The 26,635-nt window shown below is 36.8% G+C and overlaps 1 protein-coding gene across 1 annotated transcript; it reads left to right on the plus strand.

The window, feature by feature from the left end:
* Nucleotides 1–225: 225 nt before the first annotated feature.
* On the plus strand, nucleotides 226–14,492 carry LOC134743397 (RYamide receptor-like). The gene is made up of 6 exons (XM_063676786.1): nucleotides 226–942; nucleotides 1,439–1,637; nucleotides 2,613–2,681; nucleotides 5,069–5,227; nucleotides 11,827–11,911; nucleotides 14,302–14,492. The coding sequence occupies exons 1-6, from the start codon at nucleotides 293–295 to the stop codon at nucleotides 14,490–14,492; spliced, it is 1,353 nt and encodes a 450-aa protein (XP_063532856.1). The 5' UTR covers nucleotides 226–292.
* The last annotated feature ends 12,143 nt before the right edge of the window (nucleotides 14,493–26,635 follow it).

The following is a 26,635-nucleotide window of genomic DNA, read 5'->3' on the forward strand; positions in this document are numbered from 1 at the left end:
GGGATGTATTATAAATTCAATATACGCGATATAATCCGTTTTCATAGTTTTATTTCATGAGAAATTGAGTTTATTTTAAGTAGTTCATGCCTCTTGTTTCTTGTTTGTTCTTGATTTGATTTTTGACTCGATTATAAACAAAACACCGCGACAATACTAGGATAGCGTTATTGTAGGCGAATAGTTAGTCTTGTTAAATAGTGAGTTGATTTAGTTTTCTTTTGTTTCAGATGATTTCCTTGATCATCAGCGCTGATTTTAAAAACATGTGATCGTCTGATGTCTTCAAAGAATGCTATATACTAGCGAGCCGACGATTCACAATGAAACAGAATTTCGAGGCGCGTGTGAGCACTCGGAGTGCGTCGGGAGCTTGTCGCACACTCCCAACACCTCCATGCCCTTCAACTACACTGACGCACATCATGGAATGGTGTGCATGTTTGAGACAACGGCCGAGGACTTCATGGGATCGTCTCTTTTCCAAATGTGTGTGCTTTTTATGTACAGTGCCGTGTTTGTGGTTGCCCTCGTGGGCAACGGGCTAGTGTGTTTCGTGGTACAAACGTCGCCGCGCATGAAGACGGTGACGAACTACTTTATAGTGAATTTAGCGGTGGGGGATATTCTAATGACGCTGTTCTGTGTGCCGTTCTCGTTCGTGTCGATGCTAGTTTTGCGCTACTGGCCCTTCGGCGCCGTCATGTGCAAGGTTGTGAACTACTCGCAGGCCGTGTCAGTGCTCGTGTCCGCGTACACGCTGCTCGCTATCTCCATCGACCGCTACATGGCTATCATGCGACCTTTGAAGCCCAGGCTTGGAAAGGCCACTGCCAAACTTGTAGTAGCTGGCGTGTGGTGCGGTGCATTAGCTACCGCTGCCCCTATACCGATCGTGTCTAATTTGCAACGTCCTTCGCTTTGGCATGAAGCGTGCGAAATGTAAGTTAAATGCTGTACTGTATAGTGTTATAGTCAAACCTGTTTCTGTAACAAAGAAAGCTATGTAAAACGGTCTGTTCCAAAAATACCTATGCAATCGAATTTAAACTGTCGTGAGTCATACTAACTGTTAGGTTAGTTTAGGCTCACTGTGACAATGTCACTGTCAGTGACAGCGCTACTCATACATTGTAAGTGCTTCTAAATGGAGACCTAGGCTCTCGGAAACATGTCGCGCGAGTGACAAAAAAATACGTGAATTAAACCGTAAACATAGGTTAATATACCTATATATATTTCCTTGAATTTTACTATTTAACTACCAAATTTAACAAGAGTTTCCAACACAACAGCCAAAAACTTTGTCACTGGCTTTTCACTTTAGATTCTCATAAGCTTTTATAATTCCTAAAACCTACCCTTATCGTGGGTAAGTGTAGTAAATATGATCCGACTTTAGTAATTGTTAATATTAATTACTTACACATTTATTTAGTGACGTCTGCGGCGAGCTTTGGGCGAGCGCGGAGCAGAGTTCGCAGTACACGTGCGCTCTGCTTGGGCTGCAGTTCGCGCTGCCGCTGTGCGCGCTCGTGTGCACGTACACGCGCATCGCGCACGCCGTGTGGGGCGGCCGCCCGCCCGGCGAGGCGCAGAGCGCGCGCGATACGCGTATGCAGCGCTCCAAGCGCAAGGTAAGCTCTTCTCAATACTCGATGTGTTCAAAATACAAGTGGGTTTTTATGGCCATTTATGATGTGACACAAAGTTCATATTTTGAATACTTTATCAAAAAGCTGATAGTGAGGTCTACGAGAAATAACTAATAGTCAAAAGTGGTCAATTAAACAATATATACAGGTTGATCAATCCAAATGGGTCAGTATGTAGAAGTCAGAAACTATGAGAAATAGCGAAATCTGTTCTTAGGAACCATGGCGTCGATTTTAGATTTAATAAGAATGACATTCAACCTTTTTTTTTAACTCTCATACATAACCGGGAATCGAACCTGCTCAATATTCTTTATGTAATCACGTGTAGTACTTCTTTGTATAATTGATCCTGAAAGTATAAGATTATGTATGAAAGAATTAAGATTTAAAAAAACTTCTCCCTACTAACCCATTTGGATTGATCAACCTGTATATAGACTCGGACAACGCTAAGTTTGACGCAGCAATTGACAAACTTAGCTTGGTAAGACTCTTCCTACTACATATTTATATGCGAATTTACAGGCATTTACGAAACATACAATTAAAGTGAGCTTATCGATTTCATTAGTTCAAGCGAGGGTAAAATGTAAATCGTTGAATTTTATCTACTTATACTAATTCACCACTACTATGCTGCCTACCTACCTCACCTACCAGTGATATGCGATTGACATGTTAAAACAATATTCAGGTTTCCCATTTAGCGACGGAAGATTAAAAATGTGCCAAATAACTCGGTAAGCCACCGAAATTCTCCCGCCGCTTGCAAGCAATATTGCGATAGGTTTGCTTCAGAGATATTTGTGTTTATCCAATTCAGATCAAGTTTGAGATTTCCATTGTATTTAGATGTCTACTTATCATTCGAAGAACAATAGCCGTCCAAAGACGGTAGTCAGTCTGATAACAAAAGGTTTGAAACGTTTATATTAATTATGTTATCCTTTCCAGATGATCAAAATGATGGTAACAGTGGTCGCTGTGTTTACGATTTCCTGGTTGCCACTCAACGTTTTTATTGTAAGTATTTAATACTCCGATTCATATTATTCCAAAAAGTTTAGGATTTAGATTTTGAAAGCTGATTACAGTTTTGATATAGATATGTCGCGCGAAACGCAGTGCGAATCGTTTTAAGGTTCTATAATATTAATCTCTGTCTTGAGGGTTTTGCCTGTGCAATTGTGGACGAAGTTTTCATGACGAATAACTACCGGAAATATATCCTGAAGGACGGCACGGTTGACATTTGTCGCGCATGTCGCTGTCACTAAGGCAAATTATCTCCGTACTTGCACCGACATAATTTCGAAGCCAGGATTATTCACCAGCAACTTGCTCTCCTAGTATACGGCCTTGTGGATCGCAAAGTGGCGTACCTACTACAAGCACTCACCTGCGCCAGTTCTCAACAATGGTCGTGCCACACTCTATTAGGATCAACCCATGGTCACTGATAGGACTATTGTAGCCGATAAGCCTGTCATAGTGCTTTAGCGCTGATAGATCGATCGCCGGGTCGTGCTACGTCACTATCCCCATCATGAGAAGGACAAGTCTAGTAAGTAAGTTCCTAGACTTAGCTCACGAGATAACCGCCATATAGCATGTTGATTCGACGATAATTGTCCCGATAGTCATTTCAGCGAACGGTCTCATAGCGAAGAGTCTCGATCAACACCTAGAGAGACTCTCGTTAGGTAGCTGGATCAAGGCTCAGGTGAAGAAGGCGGTAGTCTTGGACATGGCGCGTATAGTACTTTGGTTCGTCACTCTGCGGCCCTAACCACCGGCAGCTTAGGCCCTAACCTGCTGCTGGCGGCACCCTAGGTTCGATTTTTTATAATCAAAACACACACGTACACATGTTATGCAAGCCATATCTAGTTTGTCTTCTTCTTCTTCCTGCCCTTATCCCACGTTATGTGGGGTCGGCACAACATGTTTTTCTCTTCCATTCTCCTCTATCTTTCGTCACCTCAGCACTCACTCCTTTCTTTCTCATATCCTCTTTCACACAATCCATCCATCGCTTTTTGGGTCTACCATACGCTCTCCGTCCATCAACATTCATCCCTAACATTCTTTTGCCTATATGGCATTCATCCCTCCTCATCACATGCCCATACCACGCTAACCTACTACTTCTTATCTTCTCCGTTACTGGTGCTACTTTCAAACTTCCCCTAATATACTCATTTTTAATCCGATCCTTTCTCGTCACTCCACACATCCATCTCAACATTCTCATTTCCGCTGCGTGCACTCTTCTTTCATCCGTTACTTTCATCGCCCAGCATTCTGATCCATACATTACAACAGGTCTCACGATCGTCCTGTAAATTTTCCCCTTAAGTTTAAGAGGCATTCGTGGATCGCAAGTTGTTCCAGAGACCTGTCGCCATTTCATCCATCCCGCATTTATTCTATTTTTCACGTCACGGTCTATGCGTCCGTCGCCCTGGATCAATGACCCAAGGTACCGGAAGTCGGGGCAGACTGGTAGGGATACACCATCTAAGGCAATATGGGAAAAACTGGATAGACCACCGAAATCGCAGAACATGTGCTCCGTTTTGGTTCTGCTTATTTTCAGTCCCACACTTTCCAGCTTTTCTTGCCATTTTACCAGCCTGCTCTGGACCTCAAGTGCATTATCTCCGACAAGAACAATGTCATCGGCAAACAGCATACACCAGGGTGCCTCCTCCTGTATATTCGATGTCAGAGCAGAGCATATCTAGTTTGTATAGAATGCTTTTTTACTCCCTTCTTTTTTTTGTGTTTCCACTTAGTTATTGCATGTTAATTGTACTTTTGTGGACATCTGTTATTGGCTATATTTTCTGTTCACTATGATTTGTATTAATTTTTGTATTGCTGTTGATGCCCCAAATAAATAAAATAAATAAATGTGTTTGTATGTATTTTGTATTATTTCTGTATGTCTTATACTTTGATATTTAACTTTTACGAGTATGTTCATATTAAAATAATTTAAGATCTATTAGAAGAAAATATATCGTTAACAAATTGTAAAATCAAAGTTGTCCAGGAGAAACACTATGCCGGCCGTTCACATGGGAGTTCTATTTAAAGCGTAGGTATCCAATTTAACGTTAATTGTTTATAACTAGTACTTTATAATATCGATCTTGTTGTTTTTCCCAACGGACTTAAACTTTTTCGTTTTATTTTAAAAGTTGCTTCCTTTGCTCCCTTTGTAATGTAGGTATTTCTTAGACTGAACGATCTCATTAGCATCCATTTTTTACAAGAACTATTAAATCAAATTATTTATTGAAATTATGTAAGTTCCCAAAAGTTTTCTTTTAGACTCAACTTACATAATTTTCTAAATAGCAAAAGTTTTGTAAACGTAATTATTGATTCGTACTTCTTTCCAGGTGTTATGGACGACGCATGAGAGCGACTTGGAGTGGGGTACGTGGCCGGGCATGCCGTACGTGTGGTTTGCGAGCCACTGGCTGGCCATGAGCCACTCATGCTACAACCCCATCATCTACTGTTACATGAACGCGCGCTACCGCCGCGGGTTCAAACAGGTCTGCATCTTGTATTGTGGCACAGGTGTTGTGAACGACGCACGAGAGCGACGCGGGATGGGGCGCGTGGCCGGGCATGCCGTACGTGTGGTTCGCGAGCCACTGGCTGGTCATAAGCCACTCCTGTTACAACCCCATCATCTACTGCTACATGAACGCGCGCTACCGCCGCGGGTTCAAACAGGTCTCCGTCTTGTATTGTGCATCGCGGCAGCAGTGCGTCGCGATCACATATTTTTAGTTCTAGCTTTCGATCCTGTCAATATGTGAATTGTATATTATTGACAGATGACCCAGCGGTGATTTCAAGATTGGGTAAATACACTAGTGCTATATAATATAGTAAAATTATCTACTGTAAAAATCGCCAACAAATATTGAGGTTCTGCCCAGGGTGCATAGACAAGATGCCAATCGTTAACGCTCCGTAGCGAACCAAACGCAAATGTCTCTGTCACACTAATATGGAAGAGTGATAGAGAGAGATAACTTCGCTACGCTACGGAGCGTAAACGATTGGCAACTTGTCTACGCACCCTGGTACCAATAGAACAAACAAGGCTCTTTAAATATACTACTGACCATTTCAGCCGTCTTAGTTTGTAGGTCTTGTTTCAAATTAAATTACAGTCCGTTAACTCTCAGAATGACATTCGTTTTTCGGGTAAAATCGGACGTAATCGCGTAATAGAAATGACAGTGTCTTACTGATAAACTATATGTATAGTTAATACCACCATAACTAGTAAGTAAGTATTTAATTTCATATTTTTCGGCAATTAATTTAATGGGGACTCATCTCAAAAAGGGTATTTCTGTGAATGGTCAATCACGAAAAATCATATATAATAAAGATATAAATATTTTTGAGAAGAAGCGGAAATAATATTGTCTTCGGTTACCGCGATAGTTACTCATGAAATAAAACTATGAAAACGGATTATATCGCGTATATTGAATTTATAATACATCCCGACGTTTCGAACCCTTTACAGCGCTCGTGGTCAACGGGTGACGGGTGAAGAAGCGGAAACTTAAGAAAAGTATAATTGTAAATATTTAAATAAAATTCAAGACCGGGTGATAGAATTAACAGGAATTTCAAAAAATACATTAACAAAAATATTGAGCGAGGCCGACCAAAAGCCTCCATCCATGCCCATTGAAACGCCAAAGAAAAAGAGACCGATAAAGGACTTTTTAATACAGTTGCTCAAAAAGTGCTACTTTACGTAGCTGTTTAGCGTGCGGAAAGTTAGTTTTCGCGAACTAGTGCTTTTTACTTTTCCAATTTTTTTAAATTTATACTTGTTCCAATTCATGACTACTTATTGATGAGTGTTAATATTAGTTTCCTTTAAACGTCGTAATCAACATAAAAACCTACTGTTAATGTAAGAATACGAAAATATACATATTTTATAATTTAATTACTTACCTCATCATCATTATAACACGATTATTTTTTAATATTGAATATTGAAAAACCATTCTTAATAAGTTGTCTGAATGGAACGGAATAGCTGCCGAAACGCCTGTCAAAGAAGAGGCGTTTTTTCTTACTTTTACTACCTACTTAGAGGTGTTTTAAGTTTCCAAAGTTTATATTCCTTACTTGTTGTTTTTATTATTTTTTCGCAACTGTATTAAAAACCTCGTTCGATACACGTGAGGAAATGTCATTCTTCACTCGTCCCGAGTCTTGCCACTCGCCTACGGCTCGTGGCAAGATATCTCGGTACTCGTGGGTAATGACATACTTTCCGCACTAGCATCGAAATGTACTATTTTAATACAGTTGCTCAAAAAGTGCTACTTTTCGTGGCTGTTTAGCGTGCGGAAAGTTGGTTTTCGCGAACTAGTGCTTTTAACTTTTCCAATTTTTTAAAATTTTTACTTGTTCCAATTCATGACTACTTATTGATGAGTGTTAATATTAGTTTCCTTTAAACGTCGTAATCAACATAAAAACCTAGTGATAATGTAAGAATACGAAAAATATGCATATTTCATATTTTATTACTTACCTCTTACACGTTTGTTTTTTAATGTTGAAAAACAGTTCTTAATAAGTTGTCTAAATGGAACGGAACGCCTGTCAAAGAAAAGGCGTATTTTCTACTGCAAGAATGTTTTAAGTTTCAAAAGGCAACATTCGATATTGTTTTTATAAATATAAGATACACAAATAATCGTAAATAATGATATTTAGGTAATAATAGTATAATGTTTTAATATTTACAATTGTTTCTGTCTTATAGAACATGCATTTAAAAAAAACTTTCATTGAAGTGGGTTCAATAAAAATCTATTCTAGTCGAATAAAAGCTAGAAAAACACCTCTTCATAATGTCAATGTCAATGATGTCACAGAATTAATAATAAAAAAGTTTCGAATTCCATTCCTTACTTGTTGCTTTTCTTATTTTTTCGCAACTGTATTAAAAATGTCGTTCGATACACGTGCGGAAATGTCATTCTTCAATCGTCCCGAGTCTTGCCTGGCAAGATATCTCGGTACTCGTGAAGTAATGACATACTTTCCGCACTAGCATCGAGATGTACTATTGTGTTAAATCTGGATAGTTTTGATTACGATGTAATCTGGAGGATGGTATATGATTTCCGTAAAAGATTCAAAGATCTCCCGAGTTTGAAAAATTGTATAATTTTACCATGTGAATTGAAATATGTGACTGGTATTAACAACTTTATATAATTTTCGCCAGAATTAGTAAATGACGGTGTGACGTTCTGTTTTAAATACAAATACAAATACAAATGTTTATTTCATAGAATATGGTACAAAGATGGTCAAATTACAATAAGTGCGGCATATTCTGCCTCTATCGGCGTAGAAATATGTATTACTTACAACTAAGTTGCTATACCTACTTGATTATTACTAACATGCATATAATATATTTTAATATTTACATATCCAGTTTTTACAAACCTTATAATTACCTTTACTTTACCTTTTCAAATTACCTCCGGACGAATTTCAAATTCTGATTCTATTTTATTTAGATTATGACAAAAAGTCAAATCGCAATATAGTCATCAACCTATGGATGGTATAGAAAGGATGCCAATCTCTTAAGGCAGAATTGTTGCAAAAGTGATCGCTTTAGCTTTAAATAATAGTTCCTAATCTCTCCGGTGGCGCTAGTTAGGCTCTGGGACATAAGGCAATAAATTACCCGACCAAATTACGTAGGTTGTTTTTGGTAGTATTTCGGTGTATGGTGGCGCCGCCTAATTACTGTTTTTTGATGGACACTTTTCATACATAGAGATTTGGCTCCTTTATATAGTCTCCATGCATCAACCGAATATTAAGCATAGATAATGTCATTAAATTAGGGCTTATTTTACATTGACAATGTATGATTTTAATTATTGTAATACTATAAATATTTGATTTTAATTATCTATTCTATTTGTTATTATTGTTTATAGATTTATTTTAAAAGACTACATTAGAAATAAGTAGACATAAAATGTTGCTACGCCCTAGTAGGGTCCATGATTGTACTCACTTTATTTTAAGAACATCTGTAATACCATGGTTGCAACGAATAAATGAAATGAAATGAAATGAAATGAGATAAGAGGTAATATCCTTAACTTTTTGCGGTAAGTTAAAAACTTTTTGTGAGTTAATAAGAAAGCTGAACAGCCGTATCACGTTCGCGTGTTACCGCCGATACCCGATGTATCTTTCTAAAATCCGAAGGTCATTCTCAAAGTTAACGGACTGTAATTTCTTCAGTAATAGGTATCCAGAATAAGGTAGGTACTTAATGACTTTTTGATTCAGTGCTTTGTGTCCGCTACCCAAAAGTTGTCTGGAAGAGATCGAGATCCTTAGCGATAAGACCATATCTTGTCTGCCTCTATCTTTAACAAATATTTTTCTTTGAGTTGTATATTTTGCTAAGGTGCGCCAATGTATTCTATTTATCCATCTTTCTAATCTGCCAGTAGTTATGAGAAATATTTATTACAGGCATGTTTGTGTGTAATTTATTTGTTTTAATAGACCGCGAGCCAGGCGCAAATTTTGTCAGTCATCGCCTCCCGAGCGATTCCTCAACCCACTAACGGAGTTAACCACTATACGAGTTTTCGCCCGGGAGGCGATTGGTCATGGAAATCTGTTCCTGGCCCGCGGTCTATAAGTTAAAACATGATTGATGAACATTAAAACCACGTAATAAAAGTCAGATCACTGAACCATAAAAGCAAAATATTCATACGATTACGTGCTAATATCATTAAATACTGGCCCGCAACCGTCAGTTTACTCTTTCTAATTCTGGATACGAGTGACATAATTACTATAATTGGATTAATTAGTTTACAGTTATTCACTTATTAAGTTTAACTACCGTACCGTAATTTTATATCAATTTCAAACTTAACATCCAAATGAACCTATTTGATTTTAGGTATTTCTAAAAGTTTAGAAAAATGTTTTCTAAAAAGGATTTTAAATGTCAAGTTTTTTCGAAGGGACACAAAAATGCTTTTATCCAAAGCACACAAATGGAGACAAAAGGCCAGGGGAGTTGTTGGACACTCGCCCTAATGAACGAAGCGGGTACCTTTTGATTAGATTCTGCCATTGGCAAAGTGTACTGCGCAAAGCCTCTGTTGGGGCTCCGCGAGAATACTTGTAATAATAAGAACAAAACCGGCCAAGTGCGAACGGCAAAAAAAGCACGTTTGTTGTATGGGAGCCCCACTTGAATATTTATTTTATTCTGGTTTTAGTATTTGTTATAGCGGCAACAGAAATACATCATCTGTGAAAATTTCAACTGTCTAGCTATTGCGGTTCATGAGATACAGCCTGGTGGCAGACGGACAGACAGACAGACAGTGGAGTCTTACTAATAAGGTCCCGTTTTTACCCTTTGGGTACGGAACCCTAAAAACCAGCTTTTCTGTAGGTATTATCTGGTCCACAGTGACGAACGTTTTTTTTATTTTATTTGGGGCTCCGTTAAACATTTCGGGTTCCAAAAGGGTTCCGTCACCAAAATAAGTTTTAGAACCGCTGGATTAGAAGATAGAATCAACGCGAATGACGTAGATTTAAAAAATAAAAGCAATGGTAAAGCTTGAGCTAGCCCGTGTTGTCCTTTAATGTTTTTATTGCGATAGAAAATAAGGATTTTTGTTTTGTAATTTAAGTATACCTATCATAGATCCCACCAATGACCGCCACAATAGTCCAAGGCCTGACATACGCAGACAATATATTTCACGAATGTGTTGCGACATTTAGTACAAAAGAACAAAACTGTAGAACCCCTATTTATTGCTGGTCCTAACGCTGGACCAGGAAGTTTGAACTGATCATTTTAAATCTGATTCAAGATCAATTTGTAATCGTCATCGTGATTGTGATAATTTGCTGCATTGTGTATATGCAGCGTCCGAGCGTTAGTTGCCTTTATTATACTAGCGACCTTTGTGACTAGCGACCCGCCCCGGCTTCGCACGGGTAGTTCAACTAATTTACACAAAACCTTTACAAATTATACATAAAAACCTTCCTCTTGAATAACTATCTATTAAAAAAACGCATCAAATCCGTTGCGTAGTTTTAAAGACAGGGACACAGACATACATAGGGACAGACAGACAGCAGGAAGCGACTTTGTTTTATACTATGTAGTGACGTAGGTAAAGTGACAACAAAAAAACGCTCTGTGAAGATTTCTAGGCAGTGACTGAACTGACCCCTAGTGTAAATTTCAACGTTGCGTTAAGTGTCATTTTGTATGGGATTTTGAGTTTCCAAAACGTCCCGCTTGGCGCGCTGTTCAAATCCAAGCCAAAATGAGACTTAACGCAAACGCATCGTCACGTCACGCTATCGAATAAAATTTATACTAGGGGTTCAGTACACCTCTGGTGGCAAAACGTCCTAATTTCTACTACATTCATCGTATCCATTTAAGTCTTTAAGAGCTGCTAATCGAACTTGATGGACGCCGTTACCGTCCAATTCGGACGGTAACGGCCGGCCAAGGCAAACACTTTGAGCTAAATAATGTTTTCCTAGATACTTGCCTTCCAGTCATTTTTATTTGCCAATTGATTAGTATAATCTACTGTACCAATAGGTGCTAGTTGTAGCTAAGTAGAAATCTAGCTAATGTAATAGAAATCTCCAGGGCAACTTGTATAAATATACCTAGGTACAGCAGAGAAAAGGCACCCCCCCTGCATACAAAGTTCTGTAAATTGGTATGGACGTGGGGTAACTTTTCTCTGCAGCTGTTGCATTTCATATGTAGTTTTTTTTATATGAAGCTTTTATTTCCCATATAAATCCAATAATCCGAGAGCTCCAACAATAACTTCAACTAGTTGTTTGGAAATGGAAAATTGTAGGTACTGAATTACCGTGAGCCTAACTGTATAAATAATATATAACCACAAATAAACAAACCCATATAAAATAACAAAATAAACGATAAGGAAAATTATATCGCTGAATCATTACCCGATCCATTGACAAGGCGAATCTATAGATGTCTGGTTTTGTCTGCTAGCAATAACACTGTATTTGTTTCTGACAGGTACTCGGCGGCTTGCTGTGTCTCAAGCCCACCGAGGCCCGCTCCTGTCATCGGTCCAGCGTCTGCGAGGGCGTTCCAATGTCAGGTTATTCTCGTTCATTATCTAAGACAATAAGTTTTACACATATGTATAAGCCTAAGCGAGTAAAACGAAGGACCAATTAGGGGAGAGGGGGCGAAGTAGGGAATATATGTAAATAATAATGGGAGTTGAAATAGAAAAACCCGTGTAGTTTAAGATTTTGATCTCGTCGCTCGCACGTGCTTGAGATGCACCCGCGAGCCGTATGAGGGTCGTATCGTGACAAAATCAATACTAATACTAATTGTTAAATTAGAATCGGCCTCAGTATCGGAAAATAGACGTGACAATGTAGGTAAGTAGTAGAATAATTATGTGCGGTTGAGTGATCTGAAAACATCCTAATAAATAAAGTACAACTACATTGTTCCTTGGTACCATTTTAAAACAAATATGTTCAACTAACGATAAAAATAAAAATACATAAATTTCTATAGGTACGTCTTAACTTCTACTTCTATCTTATACCTTTAAACGAGCAATTCTTTTATATATCATCATCATTCGCTTGCCCTTGTCCCATTCACTTGGGGTCGGCGCAGCATGTCTTTGTCTTCCATACCTCTCTGTCACCCGTCATCTCATCATTCACTTGCGTTAGTTTCATATCATCTTCAAATCAATCAATCAATCAAAAATCAATCAATTCAATCAATTCTTTTATATGTATGTATATTTATATATTTCGGGCATCTCGGATACGGCTCTAACGATTTCGATGGAAATTGCTATATGGGGGTTTTCGGGGGCGAAAATCCATCTAGCTAGGTCTTATCTCTGGGAAAACGCGCATTTTTAAGTTTTTATATGTTTTCCGAGCAAAACCCAGATATTTCACAGTTTATTCATCAACGTTTCAATCCTTATTAGACGTTAGGATGCATAAGTTATCTAGGCAGGCATCACCTAAAACAGAACGGATTTGTCCAATTTTACGCCTTGAAATAATAAATAGCAGATGGGTGACAGTTTTCGTATGCAAAAAAAGAAAATTGTGAAAATCCATCTACAACATTAGCTAGCCATACACGCACGGATTTGCCTGTCGGATCTGCCTGAAAGATCTGTCTGGCGGACACATCCGTCAATGTGTGGCGAGAAATAGACACACATTTGTCCGCCGGATGCCCGTCCGCTGCCCATCTGTGTCTATTTCTCGCCACACATTGACGGATGTGTCCGCCAGATACATCTTTCAGGCAGATCCGACGGGCAAATCCGTGCGTGTATGGCTAGCTAATGTCAAATTTCGCAGCTTTAATGGTGATTGACAATATTTGTAAGTACTTACTAGAATCTGGCGTTATGTTGTCGTCTTTGTTGCTCCATTTTCGTTAATCCTTAAGCATTGAGCTTTCGTGAGACATTTTGCTGCGTAAACATGACGTTAGGAAATTTGAAGGCGTTATTAGTGGATCCCATCTTATCCTCATTTGTTGAGCTAACTTTCAGGAAAAATTGTTATATTATAACATTGACAACAAACAGGGGATTTGGAACAGAGACAAATGGCCTATCTATATAATATTATTGTGATTATCATTCTTTGGCATTAAGATAGATAGGTAGTATGTTAACATGAAGTTATATTCTTGGGTTGGAAAACGGCTTTAAAAAACAATAAGTTGGAACGGTCAGCAGCAGAAGTTACTAAGCGGGCGAGGTGTTCAAAATTACTTTGACATGCTCTTATTCTCTTAACAATAAAGTCGCGTCAAGATTATTTTGAATACCTGGCCCGCTTATAAACTTCTGCTGCTGACCGAACAAGTTGAATTATTATTTTTTATACAGAAACTTTACATTGTAAGAAAATAAGCTAACTATTTGTTATAATAACGCGATAAAAAGTTGGGATATTAGAAAGTACTATTCCTCGGCTTCACGACAGCATTTATGCATTCTGTTCAGTTACTGGTGAATTTCTAATAGGTACTTGGACTTGGACTTTCGGTAGCCGTTTAAGACGTATAACATTCTTACGGTAGATATCGCTAGGGCCTCCCTTAGGCTCGTATATGGTGGAAATATTCGATGTATCGTTCGCAGATGTTTCTGCTGGATACAAAATTAATTATACTTACGATTTAAAACACTACAAACAACATTTTTTTTTAAATTCACAACTATGTTTAAATCTTATAATACAAACAACCTGCACTAATTAACAAGTGCTAAGTTAAGGAACAGTTTTAGATGATACTACAAAATTTAATTTCCCTTGTTCTGTGCTGGAACCTTATCTTTTCATTTAATCATCCTTTTGACCTAATGACTCGACACGTATTTTACATTTAATGCTCACTGCCAGTAAATTTGTGATTAAAGTGAGTCGGGTTATTTGATCCTGGTTATGTATTAACTTATAATTAATATTAAGCATTTTTCTTCAGAAATGGTGGGCCTAAACTGCTCTTCGGCCCGGCGCGGCGTGGCCGGTTGCCGGTGCCGTCCCCGAAACGGCGTTCTTGGCAGCTCAAAATGCAAGTGCAACTCCCTGGAGCTAAAAGTGTGTCCAACTGCGCCAAGACCCCCAGCGGCGCCGGCGCGCGCCCTCTCGGTCCGTTCCAATTATTTCACCTAGACTGACTGACTATGGTTGTTTCATATTGACCTAGAAAATACACCTGTAAATATCTGATCTCATATGCACATGCAGGTTGTTGGTGCAACATAATGAAAATGGTCGCGTACTGTGCGGTTTAAGAGGAATTTCCTCCCGCGGACGCTCCGGCTGTGGAATGAACTCCCTTCCGAGGTTTTCCTGAGGGTCTACAGTATGGGGTTCTTCAAAAAAGGAGTGTACAGGTTTTTAAAAGGTCGGCAACGCGCATGTAACACCTCTGGAGTTGCAGGCGTCCATAGACTACGGTGACTGCTAACCATTAGGCGGGCCGCATGTTTGTTTGCCACCGATGTGGTATATAAAATAAACACGTGAACGTGATAGAAAAACACTATGCCGTTTTTTGCAGATGCAAATTAATAATGAAGTGTGCATTACAAAAGTGAAAAAAAAAACTATCTATTTATCTGTATCGTTGTGTGCATGATGCGTCTTGCTTGGAAAAGTAAATTATTGAAGTGAGTGATGTTAAATTAATTATACTACCCGATAAGATTTATACAATTTGAATGGAATTGAATGTATTGTTGTGATATCAACACATATGTCGGATAAAAAAGGAGTACAATACGCGGTGTGACTGCAATCAAACAATTTTGATGTTTGTACATGTACCTAATCTATAGAATTAAGGATTAACAAATAATATTTGTTATTGTAAGTACTTATCTGAAATTACAAGTTTCAAAGAGAGATAAATGAAACTGATTAAAAGGGAGATAGTGGGAAAAGTTCCAGCCAAGTTCTCTACAATCCCTACAAATCGAGTAGTCGACAGGTTTGTTAATTTTGTAACTGAATTTTACATTTTTGGCATGAGTGTAGTCAATAATGTAAAAATTAAGGTGAAAAGTCAGAATTAGGGAGTCTTTTAAGGAAGCAGTGGGACGAATATATGGAGTTATAACCGCTATGATTGGTCACGTTCCTTCCAAGTCTTATGTCATTCTCCGCCTCAACCGCGGGAAAAAGGAACATGAATAACAAACATCATGTCTGTACAAAGATCTATGTAAATTTTGATGTTTTTGACTCAATTCCTATGGGAACGCAGTATCAATTAATGTAAAAGTAGAAAATTAAAAAGGATGTATTTGTAAAATTTGTTTCATTATCTTATAATTTACTTATATTAAATAAAGGAAATTTATAAAATAGTTACCAGTTAATAGCAACCAAAGTTATGTATCTATTCAGTTTCATTTTGTGTTTAATGAAATTTCATTAAACACCAACTTTTGAATATGATTGAATGATTAATAACCGTTACCAAGGAAACATACCCGTAATAAACTTAATATATCATAACATAAATAAACACGCAAAAATAAAGTAACAGTACCTACACGTTACAAACCTTATCAGTAGAAGACAGGTAAAACAGTGAGCGGCCTTATCACTGAAAAACCCTTGTAGCTTTCAACAAACAGGACTCCACAGTCAGTATCAAATATGAGTAACTACTAACTACCAAAGTGGCCAAATATATCATAATACACCTTTGTTACTGTACTTTGGTTGTTTGTTGTTGTGTGTTTATTTTTATATTAATGTATGTACTTAGCAGACACTTTGTTCCGTGCGTCTTTACCCGAAAAATACGATAAAACTGTAAGTAACGGAATAAGGTATCAGATAGATATTTTAATGACTAATTTAAATACGTCAAAAAATAAACTAAGACTGGTTAAAGAGTAAACCTTGAATGAAAGTAGTTTTGTTACGTTGTTAAATTACATAAACAAGGGCTGGCCAAACAATAAGTACTACTAAATGGCTGAAAATGTTAAAGGTATTGGTGGTGGTGTTAACGATGAACTATTTGCGGTGAATAACATAATATTTAAAAACAATTTAATTTTAATTCCGAGATTGATGCGAGCGGAAATGCGACGGACATCTTGGCATTGATCGGTGTCAGAGACGCGCTAAGCAAGTTTTGTTTTAGCCTGGAATTAATAAAGAAATTGGCGTCGAGATACTCGGGCAAGGGTGCACTCGGGCTCCACAAGGAGCTCAGTAAACGCCTGAGGGAGGCAACGGGCGACCCTCGCTCGGGCAGCTTTCTCGCACAAAGGATTGCCATTGCAATACAGCGCGGGAAGGCTGCCTGCGTGTTGGGAACCCTGCCAAAGGGTCCCGGTTTAGTGGTAAGTTTTTAGTATTTATTTGTCTTTTTAGTTTTAGTTACTTTATTTTAATGGTAGTTTTAGTTTGATATATATATTATTAGTTTAAAAATATTATGTTATTTAAGTTTACATTAAGTAAACATTAAACATAAAGAAATTTGAAATGTATGTAAAATGCTGCAAAGGACCTATGCCGGGATCGCTTAAATGCGCCAAGTAGAGAGCCATTGATACCGGTTGAAGTGCCATATTTGCCATGTTGGTACAGACATTTTAGAAGACTTAAAAAAATATTGTTTAATAATTGGGATAAATAGGTACTCGGGATTTGTTGGTTTCAAAATTTAATAATTTAGGATCATTCTTCTTTTTATTGCAGGTATTTTTGTCCCAAAAAGAAAGTATTTGATTGTTATATTTGTAAATTATTTAATTTGTTTAATTGTATATCAATATAAAGCACATTTTAATACTGCACTAACGATACCTTGTAACCAAAGTAAAAAATATTTTATCTATTTTTATATATTTTTTAAGATAACAAAGTTGTTATTATATAAGTGAAAGAGCAGGGACGGTAACAAAGTTGTATATTTGCCTACTCCAGGCTATGGCTATAAAAATACTAAAAATAAAAAAAGCCAAGAGTCAATATTGAGGCCTATTCTGTGCATAATTATCATCTTTAGCTAGACAACATTTGAAACACATTACGAATATTAAAATTTCAAGATTGTTTGAAATCATAAAAACCTGCAGTAAAAAGTAGAATGACCCTTTAATTAGTTCCTCAGTTATATAGGCTTTAAAAGAAAATTTTGCTAGACACGGAATTCCAGAAAAACTAGTAAGTGATAATGGCACGCAGTCAGGCCCAGGGATTTTAAGCAGTTTGCAGCAGATTGGGGCTTCGAACATATAATGACTTCGCCAAATTATACGCAGGCAAACAGAAAAAGTGACCGAGCGGTTCAAACAATAAAAACATATTGAAAAATCAATTCAAAGCAATACCGATATTCACTTAAATCTACTTAGTTATCGCAACTACACTATTTGACATTTGGGCACCTTGAGGAATCGCAGCCATCTTGGAAAATGTGTACCATCCTGGAGAAATTAGCTTTTTACTATAAATCTACATTCGCTGTGAAAATATGGTGTATTAAATTCTACACAAAATAGTCCTAGATATCTTTGCAAAAAAAAAATACATCTTGTTATAGAAAATAATTGCTGAATCCAGATCTAGCGCTTATACCCTTTCAGGGGATATTATTATTCTCTTAATAGGAAACTTGTAGGAATATGAATTCCACTTTTGTCTATACATTTGTACACGTTCTACCCCAATATCAACATTTTACTCGACTGCGACTTAAACAGAAAGTAGGGTTATGGGTAACTAGGGTTACTAGTAATCAGTAGATCCTGTAGTTCAGGATACTGGACGGATTTTTTTAAATGACGTATCGGTAGACTCCTCTTGCCCTTCACAACCTGTTTACACTTGTTTTATTATAGTATTTTATACAATCGTGATATAATAGAGAGCTTTTCAGTCGAGTACCGTGTTTAAGCAACGAAGCTTGCTGAGTTGCTTAAGTTAAGGTACGAGATTGAAAAGCTTGATTATATCACTAATGTATACAATACTTTTTCTACGAGACAAAAAAATTATAGTTTCAACTAGTAGAATCATATACTTAGGTAAACAAACCAAAAGTATACAGCTAATTAAGATACGCGAGCTGCCGCGGCCCGCGATACCTTCATACTCGTACGCGCCCCGGCCGCGGCCGCCGCGGGCCCGGACCCCCGGCGGGTTGGTCAACGACACCTCCTCGTAACTCATGAGGCCCTGGTACCTGCTCCTATGCAGCCTATGGAGACTAACAAGCAACGCTAAGCGGTTTTCGTAGGATATGTATGCTATATGAAGGGTGTCACATGCGCGTTTATGAAATATGAAGCAATTGTTGGCCACCCAATCACAAAGCAGATGCGACGCAGCAGCGTGTTTAAGTAGGCTAATTTGCATTGAATAGAAACAAGAAATATTTTACTGAAATGTATGAAGTTCTATTTTCACATTTTTTATAATTGACTAAACCGTATCGATAAAATTCTTATGCTTGAGTCGGAAGTGCCATAGACTATCCAACGTTGAAAAGAGGAAGGTTGTAGTGTTGCATATGAAGTCGTATTATACAGATTATACTCGACGAGTAGAAAAAAGAAAAATCAATACAGCCGCCTTGAGAGAACGCTAAATATTAAATCATACTTTTACTTCTAGCACCTAAACTATTGAGTGGATTTCAATAAAATAGACATCAGTAGATCCATAATTGGTACACGAGTGCTATGCAATACAAATTTACTAAAATAAACGGAGGAAAAATGTTTAAGACTAAAAAATCTGATTGCAAAAACAGATTTTAGGTCTTAAATGGGGTTTAAACAATAGTGACAGTAATCAAATTTGACACCTACAATTTCAGGGATCTCTGTTTGCGTGTCTTAAAATTTGAGCTTCAGTGACCACGGGGATCAAACGCCATCTTGAAAAGTAAAAGTTTTTTTTTGGTTTTTCTTTTTGCTCGGAATATTTGGGTTAAATGTGAATACTGTGTATGGCAAAACGAAAGCTTAATTAAATTCCACACTAAAAAGGACAACACCAACACCCAAAAACGAACCTTTTTTTAGAAGCTTACAAGTTTCCACACAATTTTTTTTTCGCGGTTGGGTAGATAATAATTTGTGTTCCGAAAATTGGTTAAATAATTGTATAAGTATTTTTTCTGACTCAGAATAAAATTTTAGTAGAAGATGATTAAGTAGGGTAGGACGGGGACAAATGAAACACGTTATGATTGAAACAAGCCAATTTTCTTGAAAACTACAATACCTATGCATGTGACGCAATACTCAGGCTATGCGGTCAGTCATTCTTAAATCCTGGACCAATGGCACTCGAGCGCGCGAGCAATGTGGTCGTGTTGAGGAGCCGTTCAAAAATTTCGCGGTATAAATTCAAGTACCTGTGCTCGCATACTTTTTCGTTTAATTTTTTTACTTGTGTATTTTGACTAGTTACACTAATCCGAGAAGCAATTTTATTGTTATTCAAATGTTTTGTTATTGAATTTTAAAATGATGGTGGTTTTAAGCATAAAGTATCTTTTGTGTATTAATTATAAAAGCGGAAGATGCTTCGTCATCGCTAGGGCAACATTGATACCTTTACCAGACATGATGGAGTAAAATATATTTAGGTATAAGTCATTAATTATCCTATCATAATTATCTGGAAGGCGTTTGGGTTTAATTAGCGGGAATGATTTATATTTGTTATTATGGTCTCTGGCAGTGTAAAAGACAATCTATACCTAATCAGCCCAAAATAGGCAAAATATGTTTAATACATTTTATATCCTGAACATAATTGATTACAAAACTGTACCTACTTGTATGAACCATTGCGATCGACAGGGCAATATGGAATTGAGCAGGGGACAATCATCATTGTATAACTAGTCCCCTGCTTAACGGGGCCGAAAATGTCAAGACCACGGGCCGTTAAACGCAGCTTGTTAAGGTTCCGGTCAGGTGGGCCCGATGAATGGTGAAGGTTGTGAAGTCCCTTAACCCTTAAATAAGGGCAAAGGACCGAGTTTTGAGGCAATCATTGGCATTGACTTATTTATGTCTTGCAATGTCTCTTAATACGATGATCACGATGAACATGATACACAGTTACAGATACAGATATACAGATCTTTATTGGTAAAATAAATACATTTTACAAGTCAATCAATTCTTAAAAAATAAATTATTATCCACAATAATAAGTTAATCTAAATGTTACAGCTGTTTAAAGGAAGTTACGATATGGAATCAATGATCATTTCGCATAGACAGTATGAATTCGTCGAAGTAAGCTTTTTCTACAAGTAACGATTTTAGCTTTTTGTTAAATATTGTGTCACTTTTCGATTTTATTTTAAACTCCAGTTTTGATATCATTCGTAGAAATGTAGGTAAATAAAGAATAACACAAGACAACCCAGATAAATCCCGCTCCACAAGTGAGTGTAATTAACTATCCCTAATATGAGCTGACTCAACCTCACATTTCATGTCTCTCCATATTCTCGCCCCGGAGTTACTCGGACATTGTTTTCCTGACTTTAGATCATCGTGGGCCGCAATATGATGGGCCGGGTCTGTACTTTTGCGAAATCCGAAATGTTGTAAAGACTTCTCAGTTGCGATCACACTGGTCGTTCTCGGATTAGCGCTGGTATAGACAAACCATGTCATTATGTAAATGTTATAGCCGAACCGCGTTTTTGTGCAGATTTTTTTCGTGGGGCGCTCGTTATCGTATTTTTAAAGAGCGACTCGGGAGCGTGCGGCCGTAGCGATAATACATAATGTTTCTTTTGAACGAATTTCATGTGCAGGTGGCGGCCCTAATCCATTGTAGTGTAATGAGGGTTGCTTAGCTGACGGTATACTTTTCGACATAAAAGTACTTGCCCACTACCTAAATGTTTGGATTTGTTGTTACATACTTCTCTATATAATATTGTTTGCTGCATAATGCTCGATCCTTAAAAAATATGCGTTGTATATATATTTATGACCCGACGGAAAAAAATACGTAGAATGGTGGATATACAATTTCTGTTTTTGAGTTGGCTTAGGAACTGTAGTCAAGGTGACAGTCGTACATCAACAAACGCCAAACAAAAAGTAAAAAATTATCGGAACAGATGCTACAAAAAGTCACGTGACTATATAACCTGTGTCCATGCATTATTTTACTTTCGATTGAGGTTTTCTATCTATGATTGTCATCTTGGGTAGGCCCCTTGGTAATCCTGAATGGTAATCATCCGTGATCTGATTTCAATAATTATGCATAACTTGCGTATTGAAACCACCTAAATTCATATTACAACGTTATGACCATCATCGGACTCGGAAAATGTAACACACAGTTTGCTAAAGATGGTTAGCCAAGTCACACCAAGTTTTTCTACTCTTTTGCACACGCTTATCACAAAATATAGACTAACTAACTAACTACTAACTACGCTAGGTGTCAGAAAGAGACGTTATAGTTGTACGGCGTAACATGTTGTGTCATAAGTAAACGCGACCAGTTACTACAAAAGTAAAGTAAGTAAAAGAAGGCACACAGAATGAACGCAGGGTGAAGTGACACCATGAATACTAAACAGAAGCGATAGCGCCTACGCCTAAAATATTTCACTGGGAAAACAAATTTGCCCTCCGTTCCGTTAAAATTTTATGCTGTAGTACGAGTTTTGACTTTTGAATTAAACCTCATAAAATTTTCATACAAGCACGTTTTTAAGCGGTTAAGCGGCTTTTTATGACACTTCTATGTCGTGTCAAGAAAGCTATCTAAGTATTTTAAGTTCGATGTATTGTTCGAAGAAGAAGAAGATTGTAGAGTATTACCGGTTTACTGAGATTGTAAAAATAATTCATACTAATAGCGCTAGTTAACAGATATTTGTTAAGCATTAACGGCAATTATGGACCATCAAAGAAAATTATGAATAATATAAATTATATTTGATAAATAAATCATTATATTTGAATAAAACATAAACATTACAAGCCGGATGTTTCGCGTGAATAATATATAGATACACATTAAAAGCATATATTATTTGAGATTAACATTAACAATTAATTCATTTTCAAAAGCTTTTAACTTCATTAAGTATTGAGCTTTTTTTATTTTATAGCTGTGTAGCTGTTTCAAATATATAATAAATAAATATAAAATGATTCTGCCAAAAAAAACATTTATACTCTACTCCTCCTCCTCTCCTCCTTTACCTATTAGGTATACGAGAAACATATACTTGCAAAGTATCAAAACCATACGGATATTAGAAGTAGGTTAAAATAGACTTGCAAGATGGTTTTAGTTTCTAATTTTTATGTATTTCTTGATGTAATTTTAAAATTAAACAAATTTCATTCCAGTACTTACTACTTGCAAGATTGTACATTGTTGAAAATGTATATCATTTTAAGTAAAATATAACTAAAAACTACTTTCTCAGTCTATTAATTGAAAAAAAAAAAAAAAACAAACTCATCTCAGCGATTCTTTAAATTAACTACCTACTTTCTTTATACCTACAACATTATTTTTTTTAAGTCATGACTTACCTACTCAAGATTCATATTCTAGGTGGGCGGAGTCGCGGGCTAAGAGACTGGTTTCTAATATAATTCTCGTGAAAAATAGTCCGAGACTCAGTGTTCGTTTCAAATAAATTATTTGTGCAATATATTATAAAATCTGGGAGACCGAGCTTTGCTTAGGTTGTATTGTTCCAATGGCACTGGGTGGCATCAGGGGCCCTATTCGAGATGCACAACTGTCAGTTTCGGCTTCAACATCAGTTCAACAGTGGAATGAATCATTTGTTCATCAACCGTGGAAAGTATCATTTGGTACAACCAAAACTCATTCATTGAAAAAATTATTCAACAAAAATCAACTTTGTTTTCTTACTACCGCTCCAGGTATTCGACATGCGTTAAGTGACGTTACGTGTTGAACTTCAGTTGAATGGAAGAAATCGTGTGTTGTCGAATAGGTAAATTTGACATTAGCAATCCACAGTTAGGTGACAACGAAACCAAACCGAACCACGACGAGTTCAGAGCCATTTTAAACCGTATAGTAGTAAGAAAACAAAGTTGATTTTTGTTGAATAATTTTTTCAATGAATGAGTTTTGGTTGTACCAAATGATACTTTCCACGGTTGATGAACAAATGATTCATTCCACTGTTGAACTGATGTTGAAGCCGAAACTGACAGTTGTGCATCTCGAATAGGGCCCCTGGTACGTTCTACCCGTTTTTTTTAAACACGCTTATGTACCTACTCAACTAATTTTAATCAATTATTTTACTGTGGACTGTTGCGTGTAAATGCCAATTTAACAATATACTGTTATAGTTAACTGGCAAACCGCAGTGTATTGTGGAATTGAAATCGGACAGTTTACGAATATTTAACTGAGTAATTGTAAGGGTCAACTTACGTAACAGTTTGCAATTGAAATGTTCTTTGATTTTGCATGCTAATAATTCTTTCCTAGCGTAGTTCATAAAACCGAATCGTAATTTTACTTATTTTTTCGTGTATATCTCATATAGCACAGCACAGTATAATAATATTGTCACTTCATTCATTCTCAATTTGGGTATATACCATCATTGTAATTTACCTTCTTCTATTAGAGTAAAAGTAAATGTGTATTGGGATTAGTACTGCTTCTCTATAATCACTATATTTTATAATCTGCCGCTTAATTGTAAAACAAAATGGAAACTCACCCCATCAAATATTTCATGCTGAATAAAAATGAATTAACTTATGAAGTGCTCATTAGGGGCGTTGAGCCAGCACCAAACGTGCTAGGATTGCGTAAACAAATAACTAAATTGATTTTATTAGTTCCAAATGAAGAAGTTCTTGATTCTGGCATTGAGGCTAAGGATGACTGTGATGGCGTGCGTATATCTTTGAATGAGCTTGCTTTAAAAATTACCTCGCTTGAGGACAAATATGATAATAATTTATTTCAGCGAACGACTGCATTACACAACCATATCTATCATCGGTTGAGACGAATAGATGACACTGACACTTCTCAAGCTTCGGTTATTAAAGCGATACAGAAGGAATTTAACACATTATCAAAGAAAGTTAACCAATTTAAAATTAGTCAACTTGCTCAAACTGCTACATCTGAGCACACCAACTGTGCTCAACAACAGTCTTCACTAGAAGGACCGTCTTTAGTCACAGTACAATGCGACCCCACCCTAGCATGACCTAGCGTTACAGTGGCAGCAGTAGCAGTACTTAGATCGATATTTCACCCCTAAAAACCCCCATATAGCAAATTTCATCGAAATCGTTAGAGCCGTTTCCGAGATCCCCGAAATATATATATATATATATATACAAGAATTGCTCGTTTAATATATTAAATATATATATTATATGTTTGCCTCTAATAAATGAGATAGGTACCCAAAAAGTTTAATTGGGCCCTTTGTGGCCAGGATCCTTTATAAATCTGGAACGCTACACGCTACCGACAAGGGCCATCATGCTTACGAGAAAGCTTTTCTTAGCAGGGTATACTTGATAGTTATGTCCTTTGTCCACTAAAGTAACCAACGGGTTATAAAACCCCCATCTGCGGCCTTCTGTCATTAACAGCTCCTAAAACAATTTCTCAGTAACACCATAACCCTAATCGGCACATTTCACTGTGTTTTTTAATTAGATTACGTTTACGTAGATGGGCCAAAGTGTTGAGCAAACGTTGATTTTAATTAAATATAAATAAATTTTAACGGGTTCCCTCTATTTGGCATACCTTTATTTGTCCGAAACGCTTTTCGCACAACAGACTGCACATAATTGGTTTTCGACGAATGTTCATGTAGCAGAAACCTTATTTATTTTTATTTTATTTATTAAGGTCTACCAACAGTTATTACATCTGACATTTAATTTACGTTAAACCATAAGAAACATTCAGTGATGCATAACTAATTAGAGGTAAACACAGCATTAAAAAAAAGGGAAACAGTAAACTTAAAGTAACAGTTAATGGCTAAATAACAACCTAACCTAACAACCTAATGAAGGATATATACATACAATTTTTTTATGTTAATATTTAATAATTTTCGGAATTTTTGTTATAGTAATAAAAAATATGAATATTACTTTGTCCGAAAATAAGATTGCATATTATTGTTTATGCCGATTATGACCTTTGATCTGAATCCCTTAGTTTTCTAATGTTTTTTGTAGCTTATCATTAACAGCAACGGCTTTAAGCAATAAAATATCCCATATTTACTCTAAAGTTCATCGTTTTCGAGATATTTGGTATCAAAGATGAACAATTTTAGGCCAAAAAACTGGTTTTCTGGCCATAACATTTGTGTTACTTAGTTTAAAATTAAAACCTTACACAAATTTTTAGAGACGTCAAAGACGACCCCAAATATGTAGATTTCGTATATCTAAGATCTTTCACAGCAATCGGGACACGAAAAAAGTGTTCTTTTAGACAATGTTTAAAATGGAGATAAAAGATTGAAGAACCGATAGCCGTTTGTCTTATAATTCTATATGTAGTGCAAAAGTAGGAGATACGATTCAAAACTTGTCGAAAATAGATTAAAACCTCGGGTAGCCCCTTAATCTCGGAGGGATTCATGTGTGCACTCTTATCCTTGTGAGACAAACGCACTGTACTACAAGGTCTTCGAGTCGTTTCATGATCAAAGAACATCTAGCTCGAGCTTATATGTTCCTATCATTTGATACAATTACAAATCAATGTTGAGATTTTTTATCTTCGATACGCACAGGATCGCTACAGCGTAGCTCGTAGCAGCGTTTTTCGATTACGAGGTCGAGATGAAAACATATGACCAAATCTGTGTTCTGTTCATGACGAGGACAAATGTACTCCATAGAAATGAAGAAGCAATCGATGGCACGGCATCGCTGGTTTAAGCTCTCTTGTTTGATGCTACATTTATTTGTATTTCGTCTTCTGAACCGGTTTAAACAAAAAAAAATAAAAAAAAGAAAAACCGACGTCACGCTTTTAAGTCGATTAAAAAAAAAAAAACATTTTTAGTTTTGAGTTTTTGTTATGTTGTCATGTTACTATAAATTTTCACGGGTACGATTCAAGTTTCAAGGTCTGAATCTGAATCCATTAAGGTTTGAGGAGTAACCTCAATCAGGGATCGGAACCGGTTTTTTGCAAAAACTTCGAAATAATATACTCGAATTTCGAATTATTTTATATTTACTCCAAATGTAGGACTCAGTTTTGTGTTTTTAGGTAACAATAATTAA

This window comes from Cydia strobilella, chromosome 8 (genome assembly GCF_947568885.1).
Source record: "Cydia strobilella chromosome 8, ilCydStro3.1, whole genome shotgun sequence".
Taxonomy (NCBI): Eukaryota; Metazoa; Arthropoda; class Insecta; order Lepidoptera; family Tortricidae; genus Cydia; species Cydia strobilella.